Source organism: Quercus suber, unplaced genomic scaffold (genome assembly GCF_002906115.3).
Source record: "Quercus suber isolate HL8 unplaced genomic scaffold, Cork oak 2.0 scaffold_233, whole genome shotgun sequence".
NCBI lineage: Eukaryota > Viridiplantae > Streptophyta > Magnoliopsida > Fagales > Fagaceae > Quercus > Quercus suber.
Window position 1 is genome coordinate 810494 of NW_027069690.1, and position 27656 is coordinate 838149.

General features: G+C 35.0%; 2 protein-coding genes across 2 annotated transcripts; both read right to left on the reverse strand.

Annotated features, from left to right (window-relative positions):
- Positions 1-12111: 12111 nt before the first annotated feature.
- On the reverse strand, positions 12112-14952 carry LOC136070421 (probable L-type lectin-domain containing receptor kinase S.7). Its single transcript, XM_065780354.1, is given in 6 exon segments — positions 12112-12585; positions 12588-12863; positions 12866-13283; positions 13286-14088; positions 14091-14291; positions 14294-14952. Coding segments are annotated over 6 exon segments (2037 nt in total). The 5' UTR covers positions 14436-14952; the 3' UTR covers positions 12112-12388.
- Positions 14953-15795: 843 nt separating this feature from the next.
- On the reverse strand, positions 15796-25923 carry LOC112038496 (uncharacterized). Its single transcript, XM_024071308.2, has 9 exons — positions 25595-25923; positions 21817-24914; positions 19562-20906; positions 18082-18431; positions 17792-17992; positions 17060-17220; positions 16713-16804; positions 16533-16637; positions 15796-16347 (listed from the first exon to the last, which is right to left on the reverse strand). The coding sequence occupies exons 1-8, from the start codon at positions 25776-25778 to the stop codon at positions 16606-16608; spliced, it is 5463 nt and encodes a 1820-aa protein (XP_023927076.2). The 5' UTR covers positions 25779-25923; the 3' UTR covers positions 15796-16347; positions 16533-16605.
- Positions 25924-27656: the final 1733 nt, after the last annotated feature.

Sequence of the window (27656 nt, forward strand, 5' to 3'; positions counted from 1 at the left end):
TTATAGTTCACAAAATATGCTTAAATTATATTCAAAATTTTCAAAACTTATTAGCAAAATACATTCAATTAAACTAAAAATATTTAAATAAGGGTAATATTAATTATCAACCCAAACTTGACTTGACCCGAGATTCAAAATAAAATTTTAACCTAACTCAACCCACCAACCCACGAAAACCAACTTGCACGCGTCGCGTTGGGTTGGATTGATTTCATCGCGTTGGTGGGTTTGATACACCCCCCCTAACAACAGGTCATATCAATTATTTACACAATTTTTTTAATAAATTATTATAGTTCACATTATATACTTAAATTATATTAAAAAATTTCAAATTTATCAAAACTTGTTCTCAATATACCAAAGTCAATTAAAACTATAAAAAAAGGTTAATAACTATCAATCCGAATTCAATCCAACACAAGACTCAAAATAAAATTTTTACCCAACTCATAAAAACCAACCCAACGTGTTGGGTTGGGTCAATTTGTCGAGTTGGTGGGTTTGATACATACCCCTAACAACAAATCATCTCAATAATTATAAAATTTTGTGTCATTAATTATAATTGGGTTTTTTTTTTTTTTTTTCCTTAAATGAGAGTTATCTCTATATATTAAGAGGATTCGGAAAATACGAACTTTTTTTCCTAAAAATTAGCACAATCTTTATTTAAATATATCTCACATACGTTTAATACTGATATTTTTGCCTATGTAAGCTAACAACCTTGTGAAGCCATCGACTCCACGGAGGCAAACGGACCCTTCAAGTGATGGGCGTCTCTCTCTCTCTCCAGGGACTGATGGGTGTACTATCCAACGGGGACCTCTGAAACAGTAGATGACCTTAGACTAATGGAAGAAAAGCTGACGGGTCCAGCGTGGCCTTGCGTGATTCTCACGATTACTCATTTAAGGAAATATCTTGCGTAACATACACGAAAACCCACTACTGATCCATATCTCCCTCATATGGAAAAACATCCTAAAATCTTGGAAACCCTAAGTATCAAATCTCCCCTACTAGGAAAGATCCGTACTTTGAAGGGATCCCGATTCGCCACTTATTATTATATAAACACTAGATCTCCTCTTTTCTCAGATACGCAGAAAATCTCTAGTTCCCTTACTATAGAGTTCTTAAAGATTTCTCATTCGTTAATTTGACATTCGGAGGGTTCTTGGTCAATATCACACCAGTGCCTTCTGTTTGATCCTTGTGTTTTTATTCTACAAGTACTCATTGGCGTGACTTGGAGTCTACAACTCATTAACAATTTTAGCACATCATCAAATACATTTTTTCTTAAAACTAGCACAAACTAAACGTAGTACTAGATTAAGCTAGATTTTAGAGAACATAAATAGTATATTACTAGGTTGTGAACATAAATAGATTTCATAATTATAATTGAAATCGTGTTGGTGTTTTCAAAACACGATCTTGGCTGGGCTGTGTAAACAGTATATAACTCAGGATTTACAACAATAATACAAAAGTACAGGACAGAGCCCTTAAAAACAGTGCCTCAACCATGTACGACTCTACAACTTGACTGAACGAAACAAAACAACCACCAAATAGAGGCGTAAGACATGACCATCTTCCGCAACTCGACTGAGGAAATACACAGAACCGAGCTCGTGAGTCACAGAAACCACAGTAATCTTTTTGCAGAACCAGTACTGAGTACTGAACGAGTAACCCCATTTAAGAGGAAAGTTCAAAAGAATATTTGCAGTAGGTCAACCATGGCTTCTTTTGCTTACCTCATTTGCCTCTGCATGCATTAAGTAGCTTTGAAGTTACATAGCTTAAATGGAAAACTAAATGTGACAATACGATGTCATCCTTAAATTTATTGTTACCAATGTATATATAATGATTTTAATGCAATATATGACAGACAAATCAATGTGTTGAAGATGATATATTCATATGGAAGAAGCGTGAGATGGTTCAAAAACAAGAACCTGAAAGTGATGTCAACGAACATAATTTTGGAGAGGTAATGATGGACGCCCGCATGGGTTCATTTGGATTATAGCACTTGGAAATTAAATAATGTGTTTAATTTTTTTTCTTCAATGTTTTCTTTTCTTCTGGGCTTGACCATGTTGGTTATAGTACTAGAATTTTCAAGTTGGATAGCTCTCTTTGGCAAAACTTGAGTATAGTATACTGTACTCTTCAGGATTTCTTGAGAATTAGAACACTGGACCAAGCTAAAATCATTTCTCATAGAAAATGCCTAATATATTAGAATAATATTTTGATGAACATTGCCTGAAAATTGAGCTTGGTTGTGTACTGTACGATTGATTTGATTGCTTAGCTGTGATATCAGTTACATGGAGGAAAGAGAACGTTTATAAACACAAAAATATTTTGCAGTAAATTCTAAATTGTTAGTAGTTGATATATATATATATATATATATATAATAGAAGTGAACCCAAATGAGAATCAATACTAACTTGCTAATTTAATTATTATGAAAAATGTTATGAAATTTTTTGTGTATATAACATTACTATGAAGAAAATATTGGAGGCACCCATGTCAATTAGAGTGTCAAACCAAGTAGTTGATGGTCAAATTTAAGATGATTGGTTTGTTTTATTTTTATTTTTTAAATAAGCTGAATAAAATTAAATTTTATGTAAAATAACGAGAAATCAAAAAATTGTACATATGTGACAATGAAAATAAGCTTGACTTTAAATTTATCTAAACACACTAAATATCAAGATATATAGCCCTTAATTGTTGAGGCTCCTGTTTAAGTTACATTCCTTGAATGGAAAATGAACTTGGTACAATATATGACTATGATCTCATTTATTATTTTTTGGCCAAAGAAGAATAGATCTAGTTGTCATATCAAGGAGGTGAAATTTGTGTTTTGGTTCGGAAAGAATAGCCCGAGGACGGTGGGATACCACGCCCTTGGTATTTCAATTCAATGACCCCAAATTAAGGGCAGCAAACATTGTCAGAGGTTAGAATTATTAAGGAAAGAAATGATGGGAGCAAATCTCATTATGGTGATATAGAAATTTTGTTTTTTTCTTCTTCTTCCTCTTCTTTGATTTTTTTTAATCCCATTTACTATAGTAATGAATTGACATTTCTTGAGTGCCACTTTTAGAAATGTAGGTTGCAATTGTTACTTTTTTTTTTTCTTTTTTTTTTTGAACCGCAACTGTTACTTTTTGATCTACTAATTGGTACAGTATTTACTCTTGTGCTACAATCTATTTGTTTATTTTATTTATTTTATTATTATTATTATTTTTTTTTTTTTTGAGAATGAACAATCTATTCCTATTTGAGCATTCATTTTGGTCCAAGTTCAACTCTTCACAACTACGAAAATCATTCCTCATACAATAGATTCATCAAAGGACCCCAGTACTCTGCTATTGTCATTTATGAAATATGGAGGAGGTCAGTAGAGTCTGTTGGAGATGGACGACTAATGTGGATTCCAAGAGAGTTGTTGTGACAATTATTTTTCCCTATCTACCACGGAAGCCTTGTCTAACAGGGACATGCATTCTATGGTCATCAAGTCATCTTCCCATATTTTTCACAAAAAACCTTTTTTTTTTTCATTTGTGCGTTGTAATTGGTCCAAATGAAATGAATGCACGAGAGAGTGAAAATTTTGATAAAAGTTTACCTGTAACAACTTTTGTTATAGGAAAAATTACACTTTATCCCCCTAAAGTATACTCTATTTTACGGTTACTTTATAAATAATGAAAATATACACTTTACCTCATTTAACTATAAGAATATACATTTACTTTCTTAAACTATTAACCATGAGATGTGGTGTAAAGTGTTACATGAGTAATAATTTAGCGTAAGTGTGCACTCTCTTAGTTTATGAGGACAAGTGTTACATGGGTAATAATTTAAAAAATAAGTATAAAATGGGGTATAGTTTATAGGTTTATAAAACATGCATATTTCTAATTGAAGATGTAGAGACTTCCATTTTAGATTGCTAATGCCCATTTTAGAAAAATGGCAAGTGCTTAAGTAGTGCATATAATGTGGGTGGAATTGGGTTTCATTTTGTTACTGCCTTTCAAATAAAACTGAATGAAAAAAAGAAAAAGAAAAAAAGCAGAAATAAAAATTAGGCTTAAGGTATATTTTGGGCCCTAAAAATTTGGAGTTATTTTCATTTAACCCTTTACATTTTATAATCTTCATTTTTGTCCTTCAAGTTTGATTTCATTTTCATATTTTTCATGTCGTCTATTTTCGTTAGTAATTTGGTGACACTTAGCATGATATGGGTGACATGTCTTAATAAACAACACTTATCCCAAACTTAATAGTAGATTACTAACAAGAATTGACTTATAAGGGTAACGTATCTTAATGGACAACATTTATCTAGCACTTAATGGTCAGATTCATAACATTTATCTTACACTTAATAGACCGAATTACTAACCAAATTGTACAACATGGCCAATATGAAAACGAAACCAAACATAAAAGGTCAAAATTAAAATTTTAAAACATAAAGTACGAAAATAAAAACAATCTCAAACTTTAAGGGGTAAAAATATATTTTAGTTTAAAAATTAATATGGTTAAACTTGATGACCTATATTCATAACGAAAAGCACTTTGTTATATCTTTAAAATATAAACGATAATGAATCCAATATAGATTATATACAATAGTCAATCCTAAGCTAACTCTTGGGTTGTAATAATACTTACACCACAAAGAGTAACTCTAGGTTGTAGTATTTCAACCCTAAGCAGAACTCAGGTTAATTTATTTGCTCTTTTCAACCTGGCAAGTTGGAATGATGTCTGATTCCCTAAAATATTGAAGTAACAAAATGAGTAAATATAAGTATATAAATCTTATTTCATACAATTTTTTTTACAACTCGAGTTTGCATTAATTATTGTGAATTGAATTTTTCAACAGGGCAAGTTGGAATGATGAAAGGTGAAATGATTCCTTAAAAATGTTGAAGCAACAGAATCAGTAAATATTTTTATATAGTCTTTATTTCATAGAAATTTTTTTTTCAACTTGTGTTTGCATTATTGAAATTTGAGTTTATCTCATCTAAAATAAAACTTACAATATGTCAAATATATAACAATATAATTTTTTGAAAATTCCATATTTCACCACAGAAAAACATTCAAGTAAGTTCAAAATTCTTTCCTGCATGCATTCCACGTGGCATGATAGTGGGGTCAATTTATTCTCAAAAACACGAGAAAAAAGCCACTCTTTAACTCCCATGCGTAAAACGGGTCTACCTGCTTTTAGCCAGTCACCCTCAATCTCTTGAGATTTGGTTACCCATTTATGAGGTTTGCTTCAAAACAAAAAGAAAATGGGGCCAGGGTAAAATAATGCCAAGGAGACTACCCCATCCGCAAACTGTTTACATCTCAACTCGTGAATCGTTGATAAGTTAGAAAGAAAAAAAAAAATCAGAGACTTATATACGGTAATGGATTGAACATAAAGTAAAACACAAAAAATAAAACAGATATTTTGTATTCAACATTTTTTTTTTTTAATTTTTAGAGAGGGTTCAACTTATGACGTTGGCTTCTCATAATAACTCTTTATTATTAGACCAAAACATCAATTAGTTTTCAGTGAGATTTATCAATTGAGCTAACTAAAACCTATTCAACTTTATTTATTACATGTTAGACATGTTTAATTTAGGGGCAATGATACTCTCAGACACATTTTTTATACATATATTTTTTATATCCACTTTCATGTTTTAAATATGGATATTTTTCTTACTTTTTAAATTGTGGACATTTAGCATCAATTGTTAATGTTTGTATAAAATAATTGATGTAAACAAGTGTAAGAGGATTTTTTTTTTTTCCTTAATTTGTGTACTATCCCTAGTCCTTACATATTAGACAACATATAGGATTCTACTCGGTAAGTAGAAATAAAATCGAAAATTCAACAATAGCACTCATTAAGGACTAAAATTCTTCTTAAAAAAAAAAAAAAAAAAAAAGGACTAAAATTCTTCAACGGAATATGATCATTAAGTAGAAATAAAATCGAAAATTCAACAATAGCACTCATTAAGGACTAAAATTCTTCTTAAAAAAAAAAAAAAAAAAAAAGGACTAAAATTCTTCAACGGAATATGATCATTGATGAATAATGAAGCACTTTAATGCTAAAATCAGACATCAAACAATATTAATTAATAAGTAACAGTAGGATTCAATGAATCCTACCAATTAATTAATTATTCATATTCATATACATCATCATGAAAGGCTACAGAACGTAACAATAATTCTTCCTTAGGGTAGTCGGGTGAATTTCACTAACATCACAGACTTTGAATATCGATAGTACAAACACAAATTAAGCTGCATTAATTTATTAAACAATAGTTTAACTGATAAAATTTATTATTGTCAAATAAAGGAAGAAAAAAAAAAGTAATCTAAATGTGGGTTTTAAACAGAAAATTATATTGAATATAAAATTACTTAGTGGTGTAACAATAATTGCTAAATTTTTCTTTTTTAAAGAGTTTTAACTTATAGTGTCCACTTCTAATTGTTAAAATTTATACAATATATAATTTGAATCTAGCCCACACGTATATATATATATACACACATGCCCATGCGCACACATATATTCCATTGAAAAATTTCATGCTTTAGAATAATGAAGTATAATAACACCTCTCAAAAGTTCTTAATTCAATTTCTTTTTTGAATTTTTAATATTTTAGTTTTAATTAGGTATCATCTTTTCATGTAAGATTTTATAAATTTCAATGAGAATTTATTTTATCTATCAAAAGTATAATAACATTTTATTTTTTTGGTGAAATTAATAAATTTGACAGTGATGGATTCATTGTAATTTCTCATTTTTTTCTGTCTTATTTTAGTTGGGCCTCTGGGTCTGGATTCTAAAAAAAAAAAGAAAAAAAAAAGTAGAGTATTAGAAATCATAACCCAGAAGAATCCTAATTAAAATGGTAACTGCAAAATCATTATTTAAAAAAAAAAATGCAGAAAGCATGGTAGTAATTAGAGAGAGGTCCACATTCACTCTCAATCGCAAGTCATGTCCATGTTTTACTGGTTGTAGCCGGGGGCTCGGTGTCTATAAGAAGAGCTATCTAGCTAGACTCAAGTAGTGCAATGTTTTCCCTTGTGGTCAAGAGTTTTTAGCTTTTACGTTTCTCTCTCTCTCTCTCTCTCTCTCTCTCTCTCTCTAAGCTTCATCTTCATTTTTCTGCCTTGTCAGGAAATGTTCTTTTTCTCATTGTTTTCTTCATGTTTAAACCAGTTGATGATTGTTTCTTTAGCTAAAGCCCAAAATCATCCTTTCATTCCAAACAAACCATCCATTTTGATGCTAATATCTTTTTTTTATTTGGTTGAAATTTTGATGCTAATATCAAGTTCTGTTTCTTTTACAAAATGATTCTTTCATGGAAAAGAAGAGAAACTTTCAGTTTTAACAAACCCATCGGTCTCTCTCTCACTGTAGTTTTGAATCTTACATAGCTCATAATCTATATTCAGTGGTCTAAGAAATAATAATCATTTCATGGGAGAATCTTGAACCGCAGTATACACAGAACAGGCAAGTTACTTGGTGCTTCTCCTTATTTATTTTTTCTTTTAATTTTTTATATGGTAATCTCTGTGTCTGGAACTTCATATATATTCTGTTATAATGCCTGCACATCCATACAATCATGCTAATATATTAAATATATATATATATATGTATGTATATATATATATATGTGTGTGTGTATGTATATATATATATATATATTTTAATGGGGGAGGAAGGATTAAAACCTGGACACTATTAGAACACCAAGAAATACCATTTCACAACACAAAGAAGGGTCTTTTGACTCAAAAATTAGCCTGTGGCTAATGACTAATAAAATGAGGACAAAGTTTAGTTCCAAACCGACAATTCATTTATGCATACATGGTAATATACAGACATCTTGGCTAACGAGACAATTCATTTATGCAATACATGGTACCATACAAAGATTTTAATTTGTGTTTTTGTTCGATTGGTGCGTACATATGTTTTTTTTTTTTTTTTTTTTTTTTTAACATGGTTTTTATGTAAGAGATTGAGACTTTCAATTTTGTTGATGTTGATAGATTCTAACTCCAAAGACCCTATTACAAAGTCTTCCCCTTTAGTCTCATTTGGAGTATATGTTATGATAACTAGTGTCCTAAAAACCATTCGTTTAATATTTATGGTAAATTTTTGTACCCACAAGTATGCTTTTATGTTTCTCTCTTCCCAGTCAATTCCTTCGTATTGATGAATATAACATATACATGAATATGCATGGTTTGTGGCTTCGTGCATATATTGATCATGTATGAGTTCATACATCATATGGTGAGATTCAGATATATACATAGAAGCATGCATGTATCTGATCAGCTGTGATCTTATACTGAAGCAATTTTCATGGTTTTCCAATATTTCAGTGCTTGTTTGATGAGGAGGAATGCAATGCATATAAGGCAATGGCATTGATGGGGGATGTTGGAAATGGGATGAGAGTTCATGTTGACAGAAGAGAGGGAGCACAACCCGCCATTGGCTAAAGAGAGTCTTTGTCTTTGTTGGGAGTGTGCTTTCTCCTCTTCTGTCATCATCAGTTACATTGCTTTAATCTTCTGGTCCTTATCCAATGGCAGTGTAAGATTTGTCTTTATTATTATCTTCTTAAAGTTTAAATCATACTTGGTACTGAAATTGGTTCAATCTGAGTCAAGAAGCCATAATTACATTTATCTTTTCCTCCATGTACCAAAAAGTTTTCCTTTTTGGAAAAACAATAAGCGTGATACACAATATTTTATCATCATTTTTTTTACAATTATTGACATAATTTGTTGTGATTATAGATATAATAAAAAAAGTTTTAATGGATACAAACGAAAAATATGTTACTCCAATTATAACAGACTATACAAATATTGTGTCATTACTCTTGCAGAAAAAGCAAACGGGAATGCTAATTAATTAGGCATCAACAATGAGAAAATGAAGATTTAAAAGACCAAGGATTACAATTTAAATTTTTAGGAAATTATTTTTATTTATTTTAAAGGGAGGAAATTATGTTTATTTGTGTTAAATGATAAAATACAATGATGAGGCAAAGTTCATCCATTTATAGAAAAAGTACTTGACATTGTAAATAGAGGATATATATGGAAACTTTGAATATAGCTTTTTTTTCATTATGCATTTCTAATTGCAGTGTCATCATCATTTACAAGAATATGGCTAAAACTAATAGGACATGCACAACTTACTAGAAAATGTGACTTTCTTGACCCCCCTAGAAGCTGAAATTTCCCTTGTATTTTCCTTGTGGTTACACATAGCACTTCACTCAAAGAAGGTCAATTTAAAAATTTTACAAGGTGATGCACACTGCACAGTCCATAAGCTAGCTTCCAGTACTCTGTTGGCTGCTACTAGGGAAGAATATTTTCTGACACCACAAAAGTGTATGAGAAAAAACCCTGGTTAATTGGCACTCTGTGACAGGCACCACTGAAAAAAACCCAGGTTAAACACAAGAATAACAGTGATTCAAAACTCTAGTACTGTCATTATGATTTAAAGCAATTAGTGACAATAAATGGTTCACATCCTTTGATTTTTGGGATGACTTTACTATATAGTTAGCATGCAATACTTATGTCAAGAATGAGGTTTACCATCTGTTTTATATGTTTTAGATATTAAATGTTAAATATACAGCTCAAGAGTCAAGTGCAAATCTCTAAGAAGATCATAGGTGAAGGAATGTTCTCCTGTTGTTTGTTTTAATAACATGATTAATGATATTACAAGTGAAAGGATTAAGATCAAAAAGATTTGTAGAGCAAAAGTTGCTGTTGGTGAACTCCACACCAGACGCAGAAAGGGTTTTATTCCTTATAGATAAGGACAATAATGAAGTAAAATATGATATTATAATAGGAAGAAGTACTGGACCACAATTCTAGGGATTTGGTAGCCCCTAGTAATCTAAAATTCACTAATATATACAGAATGTTACCTATGTTTTATTTATTAAAAAGAAGGCCTATTCATAGACTTTAATTGACCCTAAAAGCATATTAGAACTTTTCAATCATAACGCAAGCAACTAAGCTGTAATACTAATCCTAAAAGATGGTATCTTTTGACATTCTCTATGTTTTTATTATGTGCTTTTTGTGCATGCCTGGTCTATCATGCTTCATTGCATAAAGATTTTACTTATTTCTTCCAAACTGACTTTACATGCTTCCAAATATTTGTTTATGATGCTTTGGGCCTACTAGTTCTCTCAATATAATTGATTTTCTCAATATAATTGATTTTGAATCTTCAATAGCATTGAATCCAATGTTGAAAGGCTGAACTGCGACGTCTTTGTAATTGCAACCATAATGGTCAATTTGGAGAGAAATCATTTTTCATTATATCACGCGACAAAAGCCATCTTATATGTTTTTAGTACACATCATCCTCTATGTTATTTATTATGTGCTTTTTGTGCATGCTTCATTACATAAAGATTTTACTTATTTATTCCAAACTGACTTTACATGCTTCCAAATATTTGTTCATGATGCTTTAGGCCTACTAGCTCTTTCAATATAATTGGTTTTGAATCTTTAATAGCATTGAATCCAATGTTGAAAGGCCGAACTGTGACTTCTTTTGTAATTGCAAACATAATGGTCAGTTTGGAGAGAAATCATTTTTCCTTATATCATGTGACAACTGACAAGAGCCTTCTTATATGTTTGTGGTACGTATCATCCTCTTGAGGGATTTTGATTCTTTGAGTTCCAAATTTTTTGATCATACAATGAGATGTACAGGTAAATTAATGCACTGTATAAAGCAGTAAGATCAGTTGCACTATTCCAACCATAAAAAGAGCATTCTTTGCATTTTGCATTAATATCACACAAGTGGGCTAGTGAACAAAAATCTCAGGTTGCTGTACAAGCCGAGTACAAACAAGAAGAAATGGAACCCGGTGTATAAATGCTGGATGAGAAGGTTCACAGTTGACAAGAGAGGCATCACACGTATCATGACCAAGCTTTTCAGCCCAAGGCACATACAGTGGCCCAAGTCAAGCAGGAGGTACATCAACTTAATTTTAACAAACTAAGCCCAAATGCTGGGAGACCTGATTGCAGATCTTTCCGTGGCTTTGCCTTGTCTTCTAAGGGATTTCTTCCAAAACGGAAATGAGAATAATACTTTGTAATCTCTTGGAGAAGAAGATTGATTTGGAGTTATTGAGTTATTGGATAAGAACTCTTTGTTTAGTATTATGTATCGATATTTCATTCTTTACTGTACTGGTGCAAAATAAGATATATCAGCAATTTGAGTTCAAATATGAGTTTAGTGGTTTGCTTAATATACCATCCAATCAACCACTTTTAACATTAACAAAATGACATAAAAAAAACTTTCATCTATTTCCAAAATTAAGGTCACATTTTGTATTCAATTACATATTGTAACAGTGACTCGAACACTCATAAGTTTCTTATTACCCTTGCAATCTTGGACTCAAACCCCCAAACAAGGAATGGTTTGCCAAAGGGAAATATTAAATCCAGAAGATCCTTATTCCATTGTTAAAGCCAATCTCAAGCCCAGAGTTTTCTGAAGCATAAAACTTTTGTACACTTAATACACACTATAAAGCAAGGAACTTGAAACTTAAGAGCAAAAGAAAAACTTGACTTTTATTATACATCTTAATTTACTTCTAATCATTATACTAAGAACTTCACTAAAGCTACACACACAAAGTTAAGGCTCTAGAATGAAGCTCAATAGAGAGACTCCCCCATCGCAAGGCAGTTCAGCATTCAAAGATCAATCTGCCTGCAGACGCATTATAAAATCACAAAATTTGTTCTGAGATTCATTTGCTTATATTAATACAAATTTTACAGAACATGTCAAATATTACTCGTTGCTTACTGCAAGAGAAAAAAGAAAACAATATCAGATTCAACTTTAAAGAAAAGCTTCATTTCAATAGCCAAAAAGATGAGTTAGGGCAGAATAAGTTCACAATTGAAACAACTAAGGCAGTTTCTTTTGTCCCAGATACAACAGAGACCACATAGTTCAACAGAAGTATTTTGAACTCAGGCCAGTTAACTCCTACAGACTACAGCCTCTATTTACCAAACTACAAAATAACTACACAAGAATATAGCTAAAAGAATAAAAGAATTCAAACTATCAATAAGCTTTGTATAAGAAAAAATATGAATTCTTTCTTCAGTCAATTATAATCTCACGCATTGAGTCGGGGCTCTCACACTCTTCACCATCTGAAACGATGTCTTCTAGACTCAAAGGCAAACCATAAGAGAAACTGAAAGTAGGCTTAATCTTTGGCACAAAGAGTGGCTCTGCCTCGTTATTAAGGATTTGGAGCACTCTCCTCATGGTTGGCCTAGCTGCGCTATCGGGTTTGCACAGCTTAATCCTACCAGTAACAGCTTCCTCATCTCTTCCTCCTTAAACTCCCCATTCAACCTTGCATCAGCTGCTTCAATGACCTTTCCTCGAGAATGCAATCCCCAAACCCAATCAACCAAATTCACCATCTTCATACTATCTGGTTCTCTCTCAATTGGCCTTCTCCCACAAGCCACTTCAAGTATAACCACACCATAGCTGAAAACATCAGTCTTCTCAGTTGCTTTCCCATACTGAAGATACTCAGGTGCAAGATATCCCATTGTTCCAGCGTAAGTGTTGACACAGGGCTCTTATCATGATCCATAAGTTTTGCCAACCCAAAATCACCAAGCCTTGCATTAAACCCCCCATCCAGCAATACATTACCAGTCTTTATGTCCCTATGAATGACTTGTTGTTCACATTCTTGATGCAAATATGTCAAAACTGAAGCTAACCCAACAGCAATGTTAAGCCTATGAGGCCAATGTAACGATGTACCCTGCCCAGATTCTTGATACAACACCTTATCGAGACTCCCATTAGGCATAAAGTCATAAACAAGTAGTAACTCACCCTTGGCAACACACCAACCTTGGAGCTGAACCAAATTCTTGTGTCTTAAACCAGCTATAATAGACAATTCGGCTAAGAATTCAGTCTTACCTTCATGGGAATGCTTCGATCTTTTTACTGCTGCAACTGTTCCCCCGTGGCTGATGACGTGAAAAGGGCCTTATAAACTGTCCCAAACGCCCCATGGCCGAGAATCCGGCTCGAATGAAACCCTTTTGTTGCTGAGTTTAACTCCTTGTAATTAAATTCTCTTGGCCCTGCAAGCAACTCTGCTTTGAAGCTCATCTGCGTCCTAATGCCTCTCCATTTTCTAACAGTAACGTACCCAAAAACTGCAAGAACCACGCAGAAAAAGGCCGGACCAGCAATCCCAAGGCCGAAACCAATCTTATTGTGATGCTTATTGCTAGAATTCGATACGGGAATTTCCGGCATCACTGTCACCGTGTTTTCAGACACATTGTGAGGCCTTGATCTTGGCCTTGCCGGAACAAACCCGAAAGTCGAAAAGCTCCAATTTTCTATCAAATGGAGCTCAGTGCTGCCCTCGGTTGAAGCTGAAAAACCCAGATACATAACCTCTTTTAGATGATCAGAGAGGTCGAAATTGACACTCAAGATTGGGTTTTCGGGCTTAGTTTTCGAATAACTCAAAGAAACATTGAGCTCTTGCTTATCATTCTTGTAATCAATCCAAGCTGTTATTGAAATCCCACTCTTGAGATCAATGTCTTGCAAGATTGGATCGGCAGTGTCAATGGATTTAAGGCTTTCGATATCCAAGCCGACATGGTTATCGTTCGGGTCACCAAAGAGCGAGTCGAGGCGTGTGTCAAATTCGATGGCCACGAACTTGTTTTTGGTGAATTGGGATCTATTTACAAGACCCAAATATCCTCCAGGGCTGCCGAGAGTCTCGTTATCCGGCGAGAGAAAGATGCTAATCCATCTCCAAATGAGCTCGGATTGACATTGGTGATGGAGAAGGAGAATCTTGTGGAGAAAGAAGCGGTGGTATTTGATTCGGGGTCGAAGAAAGTGACGGGTTTGTTGTAGATTGCAGTGCCGGAGCTCGAAGACGGGACGCCAAGCTGCCGGGTGAGGCCAACTACGCCGTCTCCTCGGAGGTAGGAGTCGCCAGGAGAGTGAGGTTTCGGAGTGTGAAGGTGGGGAATTCAAGATTCACGTTGTTGGCTGAGGCAAAGGTGGTGAGAGTGAGGAATAGTGATGCCAAGAAAACAAGAAGCCTTCTTGGAGACATGGGTGTGGAATTGTTGAATAGCATCACAACATTCAACAAAATTGAATGTAAAAGGATATGAGATTTCAAGAACTTGGGAGGTTCTTGTAGAGAGAGAGAGGCAAGAAGGTTATGACTTTGCAAAACTGTGAGAGTGAGTGTCCATGTGTGAGCCAAAAAGATTGACTTTCCAAAAGAGAGAGAGAAATGTTTACGACTTGGCAAGAGAGAGAGAGAGAGAGAGAGAGAGAGAGAGAGCAAAAAGGTTAGATTTTGTGTGTGTGTGTGTGTGTGTGTGAGAGAGAGAGAGAGAGAGAGAGAGAGAGATGAGGTGGGTGCGAAAATGGGGTTTAAACGGTGGGGGAAATAGGCGCGTTGGTCGGTTTGAAAGGGAAAAAGAATATAGGGTTTGTAACGGTCATTAAAAACTATAGGGTAGTAGTGGGTATGGAATATAAAGGAAACGACACAGTTTCAGGGTGGGTACATTGTGGGCTAGTTGGACTCGGTCAAAAATTGGGGCACATTGAATTATATAGGATAAGGTGTGGCTCATATAATGAGTAAAAGAGACTTAGTGAGGTAGTACTATAAACTAACCGTTCTCTTTCAGATGTGTGTATTAATTTAGTATTTTATCTCTATCAAAAAAAAAAAGTGTATTAATTTAGTTTTTTTTTTTCATGATAAGCATGTTGCTAATCCACGTTCTGATTAGCCCACTACTAAATTGATGAGGCTGCCAATGGTAATAGAAATAGCATATACGCTAAATTATTTTAGTCAGCACTGTTCCTTTGAAGAGTGGGGGACTTTAATGGCACTGAATTTCACAATTTTTAAAAGCTTTTCACAAAAATTCTTTCACTATTATTGTCGGTGAATTCAGTCCCTAAAATGATTCTTAATGAATTTGGAATTTAAACGGCAACATAAAAAGATTCTCTATCTGGCATTGAGCTTCGGAAATTGGGTCACTGCTAGTTTGTAGAATTCAATAATGACAATGGGAGGCCATGTGATTATGGGTCCCAAATCTAAATCCATTATTTCAAAAGGTGAAAAATAATAGAATCGCACGTCATATAGCCGTTACAATTATGGATTTTTGTAGTGGACTGGTGTGGTGTGATGAGAGGAATAAGAAATTGGCCTCTTTAACGTCTTTAATAACAGTTGGTAGATGGTCCAAAGCCATTGATGTTTCTTACAGTATACCTATACATAATCCAAGGAAATTTTGCTTCAATTATTCAAGGCCTATATCAAAATTTTCCTTTCAAACCTCAAAAGTGTTTCCTAGAAATCAACTTATTTTATTTGACTAGTTTTCAAAAGGAAACAGATTGGACAGATGTGCAACTTTTTAAACAATCAATTTACAATCTCATCTTTCTAGAACTCCTGCACGTCAAATCCTCAGTTTAGATATGTATTGAAACAACTTGAGGCTCCTTGAATTTCTGCTAAAGCGTAAAAACAATTTATTTCCATTAAATAAGACTACAAAAAGATACACAGAAACTCTTACAATTTTATCTGGACTACTGTCTTCCTGCTTTGGTAATGAGCCACTGTGGAAGCAACAGACAGTACATCTAGAGGTCAGAAACTTGTTTTTACTGGAATTCATTGAACGCTTGGGGGCTTTAAAATTAGAACTAGGAATTAGCAACGAGCAAGGAGATGGGGGGAAGTAGGAGGATTCGTGTCAGAATTGGTTTATCTTCTATGACAACCATGGAAAGTTTGGCTTGATAAACCAATAAGCTGACCAACAGCTTCGCAATAGCCCTTCCCATTGAAAATGGAACTTAGAAATTAAGGTCATATTGTGAAATATCCAATATGACACAAAAGAAGTATATACATCATAAATTCTGCAATCTTCGGGTACAATCATGTTGGAAAGGAATCACCAAATCCTAAACTTTTCACAGTTATGTTCCTTGGAAGCCTGCCATATAAAACACAAACAATGACTTCCTGGTTCCAAATTTTGAAAACCAATGAGGGAGGTAAAAATCTTGTTCTTTAATTTTGAGTCTTTTGTTTAATGTGAATGGGCACAATAACACACAAAGCAAGCTAAAAAAGTAAAAAGGAAGACATGATGCTCCTCACATTCTAAAGGAAACATACCTAAACAGAATCTCTGATACTAGATGACTGAAGAAGTGCAAATTTATACAGTGCATTTTCATTCTCCAGCGTGCTACTTTTTCTGAGGCTTCCGAGCTAAAAGAACTGCAAAAGCATAATTTATTTTTTTAGTCCATTTTCATTTATAGCTTTTAAAAAATAATAATAACAATATTTTACCTTCATCTATATTGCAAAAGCTTTCTAGGGGAAAAATGGATTCAGGATCTATTCTTTGCTGGGAAAAAACAACTTTAGCCACACAATGTCTACTGCAGAAACAAAACAGAGACTTGTGAGCATTCATAGTCCAAGCAGAGACAGGATTCTATGTCTTTTCACCAGGATACAAATCAACAAAGAAATGGTTACAATCATATCATCAGGCGCACTTATTCTAAAAGAAGAAATGGCTATGAAATAAGTCATTACATGGTTGCTTAGCTATGTATGCGTGTGAAGTTATTCATGTGTTTTGACTTTTGACAGCTATTTTTCATTTATGAGGATAAAACTGAGTGACAAACCTGGCCCATGAAGGAATAATTTTGCTGTTTGGTACATCATCATCATCATCGTCATCTTCTTCATCATCTGAAACTTTGTATGGAGATATATCGTATTGTTCTTGATTTGTGTTGGCAAACGAGTTGTCTTTTTCTATTGCTTTGTCTAAATTGCTTGTTACCTTAAACAATATAGGATGTCTCAGCATGAGGCAGTATATGCAAATCAAATATATACAGAATATTTTATAATTGTTCAAGTAATATAACTTTCTACAATTTCAGATTAAGAATTATATTAAGCTATTATAAATTTAACAAAAATAAATCCTTGCAATAGGAAGAGTAGAATGGAAACATTAAGGCCTTGACCGGTATTAAAAGGTCCATGCAAACAATAACAACAAAGGAATTGTGTTCAAGCCAACCTTTCATCTGATCAATCTGCTACATCCTAGCACAACTACAGTCCAGGTTGTCATACCACCTAGAACTTAATTTGAGATATCACATGACTTCTGAAGATGAATCCAAGAAAGATGCACAGCATGGAGTATGAGTGCAAAACCACTCACCATTAAGAGAAACTCTAGCCTTTTTTTTTCTTTGGTGGGGGAAGGGGGAACAGGTTTGCTTGCTGTCTGTGATGAACCTCAGATTTTAAGTTCTCTATCATTAAACTCTATAATACATAAAGGTGAAACCATGAAGGAGAACTCTTTAGTGAAAAATCATGACAAAAATGAACTTTACCTTTACATTGTTACCAGAACCACTCAATGCCTTAGAATCTTCATGTAGAATGCTTGCTTTAATGATGTCACTTGTTGGAATGCTGGTTGTCCTAAGTTCAGTTTCTGACACCTTCCTGATGTTGTCCTCCCTAACTTTTTCAATGTTTCTATGCTTATCTGCTTCATCGTTAGATTCCTTCCTCTCATTTGTTCTTGTATCCTATAGCAGACAGACAAATAAAATATGTTAATTCCTAAAACAGCAAGCACAAAGCAATCCTAAAATATATAGAGCAAAAGGCATCTTACTGTGGCTTGGGATTTCAATTCTCTCTCATCTTTCTCGCCATGTAACTTCTCCTCATGTTCGCGCTGCTGCCTACGTGATTCCTCAACACGTTTTCTCTTTCTCTCCTTCTCTTTCCTTTCATCTTCTTCCCTCTGCCTTTTCCTTGCTGCCATATCAGCCTCTTTTTTCTTCTTTTCCTCTTCTTTCTTTCTCTTCTGCAACTCCAACTGCCTCAAATTTTCCTGCTCGAGTCTAGCTCGCTCAAGTTTCAAAGCTTCCTTCTTCATTTTTCGTTCATTATCCTTCTTCTCTGCAAGACGTTTTGCAGCCTCAGCAGCCCCCAGGGCCTTCACTTTGATGTCTCTCTTCCCTATGAGGAAGCACAAGAACTTTCAAAAATACTATATAATCATTTAAAATAAAATAAGGAACTTTCAGAAAACATACACTGGCATCCAATTCAACAACTAAAAGAAGCTTATTCCAACCAGATTCTTAAATACCACAGAATTACAGACATGATTAACAAGTAGCTTCACTTTTAGAGGAAACCATTACTAAGCATATGAGATATAACAAAGGTTAATTGTAGCTACATCATACTTTCCTATTATCCCCAAGTCCTTATTGAACTCCTTGGGGTCAACAACATAAATCTTTCTAGCATTCCATTTTTATTACTATAATCATGTCTATTTAGGTAATCACATCAGGTTATGGCACAATCAACTTGAGCTTGTAATTCTTTTTTTTTTTTTTTAATAATTATATAAAACACAGATTCCATTTCTTCAAGTAAAACTTAGCGTATATGTCAGGCATTTTCAAAACATGTGCAAAACATTTCATCCATGGCTCATTGTATCTATTGCAAATTACTCCTCGATTTCAGAGATGATTTCTAACATAAACCCTATTCACTTTTCCAACTATTCATACCAGAATCCACTTCTCTATTACAATTTATCTTGAGGGTACATAATTTACTTGGAAACTTTAAGGCATATGGCACTACTGATCCTACAGCTTGTTGGCAAAGAACTCTTTATAGTCTGATTTCAGACTTTTATGAAACATTATAGGACATAAGCTGAGAGAATGAGAAGCAAGCGTAGCAACAGCATTTCAGTTCCAGAGGATCAAGAGCTGGATACCAAAATATCTGACTTAAATGGCATAGACTAATTTAAAAATTTTTTTAAAAAAGGAACAAGCTAACAAATTGACCACAAAATTTAGTTCAACAAAGCACTTTGACAAGAAAACTGAGACTTTCTTATGGTCATGGTTAAGGTTGCAATGCCAAGTTGCATGGTCAATGGAACAGCAAATGATCCATGAAAAATCAAGTTGGGATCTTGTATACATTATCTTGAAGCATCTGTATACATGCGAAGCCAGATACCAAAATGGGGAGATCTTAACTTTTTTCAGTAACCACATGTCAAAGAAAAACGGTGATTCTTCAACAACAACAAAAAAAGGAAGAGAAAAAATTACCTGTGACAACTGCAGCTGCTTGCTTTTGTTGAACAAGTGGAATAAAGGAAGTGATATTGGAGATTATATTGTTAGTCTTTGCCTCCCTCCCACTAGGGGCCCCATTTCTCATACTGGTTTTTCCAGATAATTTTGTCTTACTGAACCTACTATGGAATGATTCCTTGGCCCTCTTAACACCATTTGCTCCAATTGACACACTCTGTTTCTCTTTCACCTTCCTGTCATATCTTCTCCTAGAGCTGTTTTGGTTTCCATGCTTCTGTTTGACCCCAGTATGAGTCCCAGTGAAGCTGAATTCCGTGTTTACAGAATCTAGACTGTATCTATCAGCATGTATCTCCACTTCAGAAACTGATGCAGGAGGATTAGGATTTTCTGTAATGTCAGCAAGTGGTACTCTTTTGACTGAGCTAGTAGTCACTTCTGAAAAAATGCCTTCCGGTAATGTCTCGGCTACCTCATCTGCATTCTCATTTTCTTCATCAATGCAGGGAAGCTCCGGATTTGAGCTCACTTGCTTCTCTGAACTGCCAGTGTTTGATGTGATTCTATCCCAGAATTTCCCAACTGGAGATGAATAGGGATTTCTTATATTCCAAGTGGATTGACCACTAGAAGTTGGTAGGCAATCAGAATAGGACCTTCCATGAAAAGCAAACCCAACTTCTTCACTCAAGCAACCATTATGGAGCTGCTTGCCAGTACTATTCATAGAGAGGGTGCTTTTCATGTTAATGCCCTCTAGAAGCCCATTAGGAACAGACTGGTAAAGACTCGGTATTCTGTGCAATTGATGTGAAGTTGAAGAACAGGATAATGGGGTATTCATGCTAGCAGATCTGCATAGCTGCTCCAAAACACTAGCACGTTCTATTGCAGTATTTGGAAGGTCAAAGTTAATTCCCTCCTCAGCAATGCATGGCTGTTTGTCATCTGTTTGCATAATGAAACTCTCAAAATCAGGCATAATCTCATCAGCCCCAGTCAAATCCAAGGACTGGCTATGTGGAGAATTAACCGAGCAATATGAAAAATTTTCAATCCCTTCCAAATTATTTCTCTTTTCCTGCATGGTTCTTTCACTGTTAGTAAAATACTCTGTAATTCCCAGCTGTAATTTATCTTCAAGATGCAAAGGAACTGGGTTCTCTTCTACAAAGCATTGCATTCTTTCATCCAAGAGTTCGCTATTTGGATCAGCCACTCCTGCTTCCTCTGCTAAACAACTTTGAGAATCACCAGCAACCTGGTTAATCAAACTTGAGATATAGGAAACTCGTAACCCATCATCCATAAAAGTGAAAGGCGTGTTTCCATCCCCACCCTCCAAGCTATGTTCAACCTGTCAGACAATATTTCGAAAGATCAGATATCAGAAAAGCCTTAAGAAAAGCAAAAAATGCAACCTGTGGAGTTAAGAAAATGTTTTGAACCTGCAAGAACTTACAATAAAATGACAAAATGGTAATCAAAGTTATATGAGGTAAGAGCGCAATACACAACAGACAAGTGTATAAGTTATCATAAGTGATTGCATGATTATATTACATTTTAACAATTCTTTGTTAGTGTATTCAGTTACACATGCATAAGGCCATATACCCAAACTCCATCCATGCATAATTGGACCATACTAGAAATGAACAAGGATTGGTGATTAAAATGAAGTCTACCAGGCCAAACCATCTCTTCTGATAGACATATTTCAAAATCCCAACTACTTGAGGCTGATACGTGAGTCCTTTTAGCCATTCAGCTAAAGCCATGTGTTTCCTCACTTTATCTACACATGCTCTTTTTGGTCACCACGGCAAACTTGGATATCATTGACCAACCTTGTCAAGGTTATGGGTAAACTTGGTGTGCTTATTTGCAGATGTGATAATTATATAAAGTGTCAAAAATCGTTCTGGGAGAATGTAAATATCTAACATAATATCACAAAAAGTGTCAGTGAAAAAGAAAAAGGACCAACTGTAAAATTTAAGTAATGAGTGTTCTAACTTAAAGATTATGATATTGAAGTGATTGCTAATACCGAAGGCAACTGTCATTACTTAAATCACTTTTGCCTGAAGTTTTTTGGGATGGATGGTAAGTGACCAACCTAACCTAGTATTATTTTTTAAATTGAAATGACTATCAAACAACAAATCAAAGAATGTCCTAACCCAGTATACTTTTCCTGGGATTGTTGACGTGACATAAATCAACCTAAAAAGTTTTGGAATGTATGACAGAAAAACAAGTACCTCTTCAACTTGCAGCCTAGTTGAAGCTTCAGACCCTTCTATGATGTGGCCTTCCCCATTTTGTTGCAATTCTTCAACTGGGCTCTTACTGGCATCTGATTGTGCAGCGTCCTCCTCATAAGATAATGACAAGTGTTGAGATTCAAAGACAGCCTTCAGAATATCTTCTGCACCATCCAGGTTTTCACTAACAGAATCCCTGTCAATCAATTTAAGTCCCTCTTCCCTCAGGCTTGGTGAAGCTGAAAGGACTTCAGTTAGTTGAAAATCAATCTTTCTCCGCTTATGCTGAGGCTGCGAATCATGCAAGCCCAAGCTAAAACTTACACTTGGCATGCCATTATTCAAAATTTGCTCTTCAGTTGATTTTGAACTATAAACATGTTTGTCTTCACTGATACATCTCCCCAAGGAGTCTTCATTTTGACACTGTGAAATGCCTGAATTTGTAGTCTGCTCCACCAAAGTACCTTCTGTTTCTTCCACCAAAACAGCACAAGGAAGCTCAAATGTAGAATCTCTTAAAGTTACGTCTGAATCTTTAAAAGGACCAGATTCCCTAACTATTCCAAAATTAGCACCTGTTAATTGCTTGAGATCACCACAGAGATCACTATCAGGTTTACCGTCTTCAAACACCAATTTGGTAGATTCTCCACCATCACGCTCCATGACAACATTCTCAACTGAAACATCCATCCTTGTATCAACACTATCATGCAACAGGTTATACCCCACTTGTTTTGGAAGTTCAAGCAAATCTTCACAGGAAAATTGCAATAGAGATAAATGATCTATCAAAGAAGATTCCTCCTCTTTGATAATTTTGTCACTTTCTAGCAAAGTGTGTGTAGTTGCATCCTTAGGAACCTGATATGTCTCTTTTACTGCTGACACAGCATTTCCATCTGAGCTTCTGATGGCTTCATCTGTCTTCTCCACATGGACTTCAGATGAAAAACTCGGTTCCAATTCTTTTCTAAGATCTTCCTGCTCCTCCAGCAAAGTTTTCTCTTGAGATAAGTTGCAATTTGCTTGGTAACTCACAGAGGCCACTTTGTCCATTATATCTGCAGGATCAGGCAAGGTAAGAGGACTTCTTTCTGATGACCTGCCCTGTATTTCCGTCTTGGATGCAGGACTTGAAACTACATTCAAACTGGACTCTTCGACATCATCAAAATTAAGTTGCTTGGGCCTCATAAGCACATTATAATCAGAGGGTGGCCTCATGGCTAAAACCTCCACCCCAATCCGAAGGCTAGCAACGTCCAAGTTAGCCCCAGGAAAACCCGAACAGGCAGCAACAAGCTCATCAGGATCAATCTCAAATCCTGCAGCAGTTGAAGCGCATCTCTCCGGGCCAACAGTATCACTGGTGCGAGTGCAAGGCAGGACTTCTATTTGAGTGCCTGACACTTCCTTAAGGTCAATTTTCTCGGACCTGTTTAGAGATTGTGCAAGTGGAGGCTTGCTAGAAGCATTAGATGTGGAGCGTGTAACTTTACAACCTAAAGCATGGGAGGAGTTGACAGGTTTTGATATTTTCTCAATGGTAGTAGTTTCTCCCCTTATATTTTTACCATCAGCAATATTTTCCTCATCTGAATAATATGCTGCATTAACTTTACATGACTCTTTGTCTTGAATTGGCAATGACCCTCCATTGGAAATTTGAGCACCCTGAACTTTATTAGACTCACTGGAAGCAGCAAATCTGGAACAGGTAACTCTTTGATCAGACACATTGGAGCACACAGCCTTTGAACTTAATTTGATGTTATTAGTAGCAAGTGATTTCCTGGAAATAAACTCGGCTTCAGAATTCCCCTTCCTTGATTGTTCGCTTGCATCTGCTCTGTGAAACTCTTGATCCTTTTGACTTGGCAAGGACCTTCCATCATACATCTGAGGGCCCTCTTCACTTTGAAAAGCAGCATCTCCTCCAACCCAACGTGGAGATTGAGGCGGTTTTATGGATTTGCTAATGGACTGTGCCTGTGTGATACGGTTAACATTGTTGGATGGCTGGGAAGAACTTCTAGATTTTAGTATTCTACCAAAATTAGCGTTGCTATCACAGTCCACTTCTTGTTTCGCTCCACAACTCTCATCAGTGATAACAGAGAATTTGACCAATTCCTTGGACTGATCAACATGGTTGGAATGTCCAACACCATCTACCTTATCCTTGTCATAAGAGCTATCCAGCTTCATCAATTTATTCATGCGGTTGGGCTGTTGACTAGAACCTCTAGATCTTGTTATTCTTCCATGGTAAACATTGCTTCGAATGTCCTCACTCCAGTTATCTCCTATTTTTGATTTCCTCCCCCTACTATTTCCATCAGTAATACAAGATGGTTCAGCTAAACCTGATGGTTCATTCTCTTTTGATTTGATAATAGAACTTGCAAGTACACTAGCATCTTCCCTACCAATATAAGAAGAGTTACCCTTGTTGAAAGAACTGACTTGCTGGCTAGAGCTTCTAGATCTTGTCATTCTACCAGAGCAAATATTGCTACCATCTTCCTTGCTCCGACAATCACCTATTTTTACTTCTTCCACTACACAACTAACATTGTTGGTTTCTACAGGATTGACAAACACCAACTCATCAACAGGGTCAGACTGGAGGGAAGCAATTGCAGACCCCGAAATCCCACCACCAAAAGTAGCAACAATATTCTCATCCCTTGAACAGCTTTTGGCTGCTTTTGCACTACTGCGAAGCTCCAGAGCCCTTTGTCTTGACTTGGACCTTTGAACCCTCGCCAATGATAAAGCTGGATTTTGGTAAGTGTCTGATATTCTCCTCTCTCTCGGATCTTGAGGAGATATAGCACTCGGACCCAGCTCAGAATCAGCACTCGGTGCACATCCAGCATGACACTCTGGCAAAAATGATGGCCCATCTCCGGCATGAAGGCCTTTGTCCAAAACACACACTTCTTTCAACAAACCATTTTGTGACACACAATTATCACCTGCGACAACCGGCTTGTTGTACTGAGAGTAACGGCTACTAGAATAAGGGATAACAGGTTGTGGGCGTGGGAACAACAATCCTGAAATGAGCTCCTCTTTATTGAACTCTGCAGTGACAACAACAATGATTATGAAGCCATGGACATTAGTTCTTATCATACTCGAAAAGCTACCATATAAACATGATTTCATGTAAATCCAGTTTGAGCTATGAAATAAATTAATTATTTAGAAGAGATTGTGAAATTTTATAACTGGTTGCCCTAAATCAAAAGGTTTATTATACTATACAAGAAGTTATTATGTAAACACAAATTATAAGAATTGTGAAGTACAAGAATTAGTGTTATTCAATAGTCACACTATAGCTTTTTATACTCTGTTTGGTTAATGAGAAAATTCTTAAATATGAAACTTCCAATAAATTTTGCTCACAAAGCGTTAGAAAAGTACTTCAAGAAAGGCTGACCAAACAATTCCTTACTGAATTCTAAAGCAAAACAAAGTACACAAATCGAAGCAGATTTTTCACAATTTCATTTCTCGATTTGCTTGCTAGTATTAGAAGCAAAAAGTCAAGGCAAATTTTGCTTCCAAAAACGCTAATCCAAAACCTAAAACACATACACACTAAGAAATCGAACCAGAAACCTCGAAAATTTTCCAAAACAACGAAATCAAAAGCGCTTATTCACCATTCGATTTACAAATTAGGCACTTCGAAAGCAACGGTATCCAAACAAAACCTAAAAGAACAAATTACGATTAGAGAGAGGTGCGAAATTACGATTTGGATCGGAGGAGTGAGCGTGGGGCGGAGGGGGCACCAGCCATGGAGGCGGGGCGATTCCGTCAATAAGGAGTTTGGAAGCGAGGTTTTGGTCGAAGAGAAGGGTTTGGTGCTTGGCTTGGTCGATGATCGACCGTTTCCGATCGAAGATCTGGGCCAATAGCTTCTCTATCGTCGACATTCTTCTTCTTCTTCTTCTTCTTCGTTCTTCGTTCTTCAGAGAATGGCCATGGAGATTCACTGTGAGAGAGAGAGAGAGAGGGGTTTGGGATGAACGGTGAGGATAGAGTGGCGTTTAGCGCGGAAAGGGATTTCAAATTTTGGGGAATTAGTCAAATTGGAACGTATAGGTACAAAGGAAAGTTTACGTTGTGTTTAAAAAAATTAAAATAAAATAAAAATAAATAAATAAAAAACCCAACAAACCAAAATACTTTCTTTTTCCTTATAAAAAAAATTACATTTTTTTTCTTTTATAATTTTCCTCCTAATATTTGGTTTAATTGATTTTTGTACTTCTAATTAAAATTTTATATTAATCCTTTTTTTATTAAAAAAAATTTAATTTTGTGTTGTCTCAATTGTGTCATGTTAAAAAATTTACTAGCTTTATAATGAATTTAGAATAAATGAAATTGATAATTTTAAAAGCATCACGATTAAATTAAACCGAGGATAAATTTTAGGGATAAAGAATATATTTCAACCTTTATTTGATTTTGATTTTTTTTTTTTTTAAAAAACGAACTTTGGAAAAGTTTATTAAAAAATTAATTAATCAAGAAGTGTAATATTTAACAAATAAAATAAAATAAATGACATAAGTTTCTTCGGGGACACTTACTTGTGGGTTTAATTATCAATGGATCTAAGGAATATGCCATAAGTTTGAAGGTCTCAAGTTTGGATTGAGATCAGGTGCAATACCTAGGGTATTGCACATGTATTGCACCCGATGCAATTCTTATGAATAGTTGAGAATGCTAGTTGCAAAAAACGACTTTCAATCTTAACCATTGTTTCAAAAAGTTAAGAAAAAAGTTAAGGGAAGTAAAAAGTGAAAGTTAAAAAGGTGAAAAGTGAAAAAATTTTGTAAGAAAAGATGGCTGAATAATGAATTGCGTTGAATCCTAATCCCTCAAGTTTCATCTATCACACTATTAGCTTATGGGAATTTTGAGTTGTCTAATAGGCATAAAAGGGAATAATGTCTGTCCAAACCCAATCGAGACTCGACAAAACCATCCAACCTGGAGCTACCCGAACCAAAACTAACTCAATCCGAGCAAGACCAGTCAGTGGCATGTCTCAGGCTTCAAGAATCAACTCTAGCAAGTCAAGTGGCAGGTCTTCTTCTCTAAAACCCGATCTACCTAAACCGACTGACCAAATCATTGAAATAAGGCCAAATCTACCTAGATCTGTTTAGATCTAACGTCGATATGGTTTTTGTGGTCAAATCCGATGAAGATCTGTTAGTATTTAGTCAAATTTGGTGAAGGTCTAGTCATGTTCACTTAGATTTGATGACAAGATGAAGGTTTTCGCTCAAATCTGGGCATAATATGGTGTTTTTTGCAAAAATTTGTCCAAGATCTAGTGGTTTTCACTTAGATTCGATGAAAAATATATAGATCACCACCCAAAGATTGAGAAAAACCTCTAACAACTTCTCCATTGGCTTCAACCAAGCCCGACCGTTGTCCAACTAAGATTGATTCAACTTGATCCATGGTTGTTTGTGGTCAAGGGCAAGTCTTCTAGCCTTCCACTCAATGTCGCCAATTTCGATGTGAGTTGAACACAAACTCAACTTGCACCAACCCATAGACACCACTTCCTTTTTTTAACAAAAAAATTAACAATAAGTTAAAATTAGTGTAAAAACTTGGAATTGTCTTTTTGTTTTTTGTTCTTTTAATTTTATATACAAAATAAATTTTTTTTTTTAAACCCACTAAACCACTTATCATTTTTCACTCTTATATGCTGCATAGCCTTGTTAAACAAAAATTCATTATAAGCTTTTGTAGTTGCTTGTCTTCCAATAACTACAAGC

Bases quoted from the DNA above. Each gene is read 5' to 3' on its own strand.
- LOC112038496 (XM_024071308.2), bottom strand. From the start codon at position 25,778: ATGTCGACGATAGAGAAGCTATTGGCCCAGATCTTCGATCGGAAACGG. The intron at 17,221-17,791 runs GTAAAGTTCATT...ATATTGTTTAAG, and splicing joins GTTCTGGTAACAATGTAAAG to GTAACAAGCAATTTAGACAA. The intron at 16,638-16,712 runs GTAAAATATTGT...ATGCTTTTGCAG, and splicing joins CTTTTGCAATATAGATGAAG to TTCTTTTAGCTCGGAAGCCT.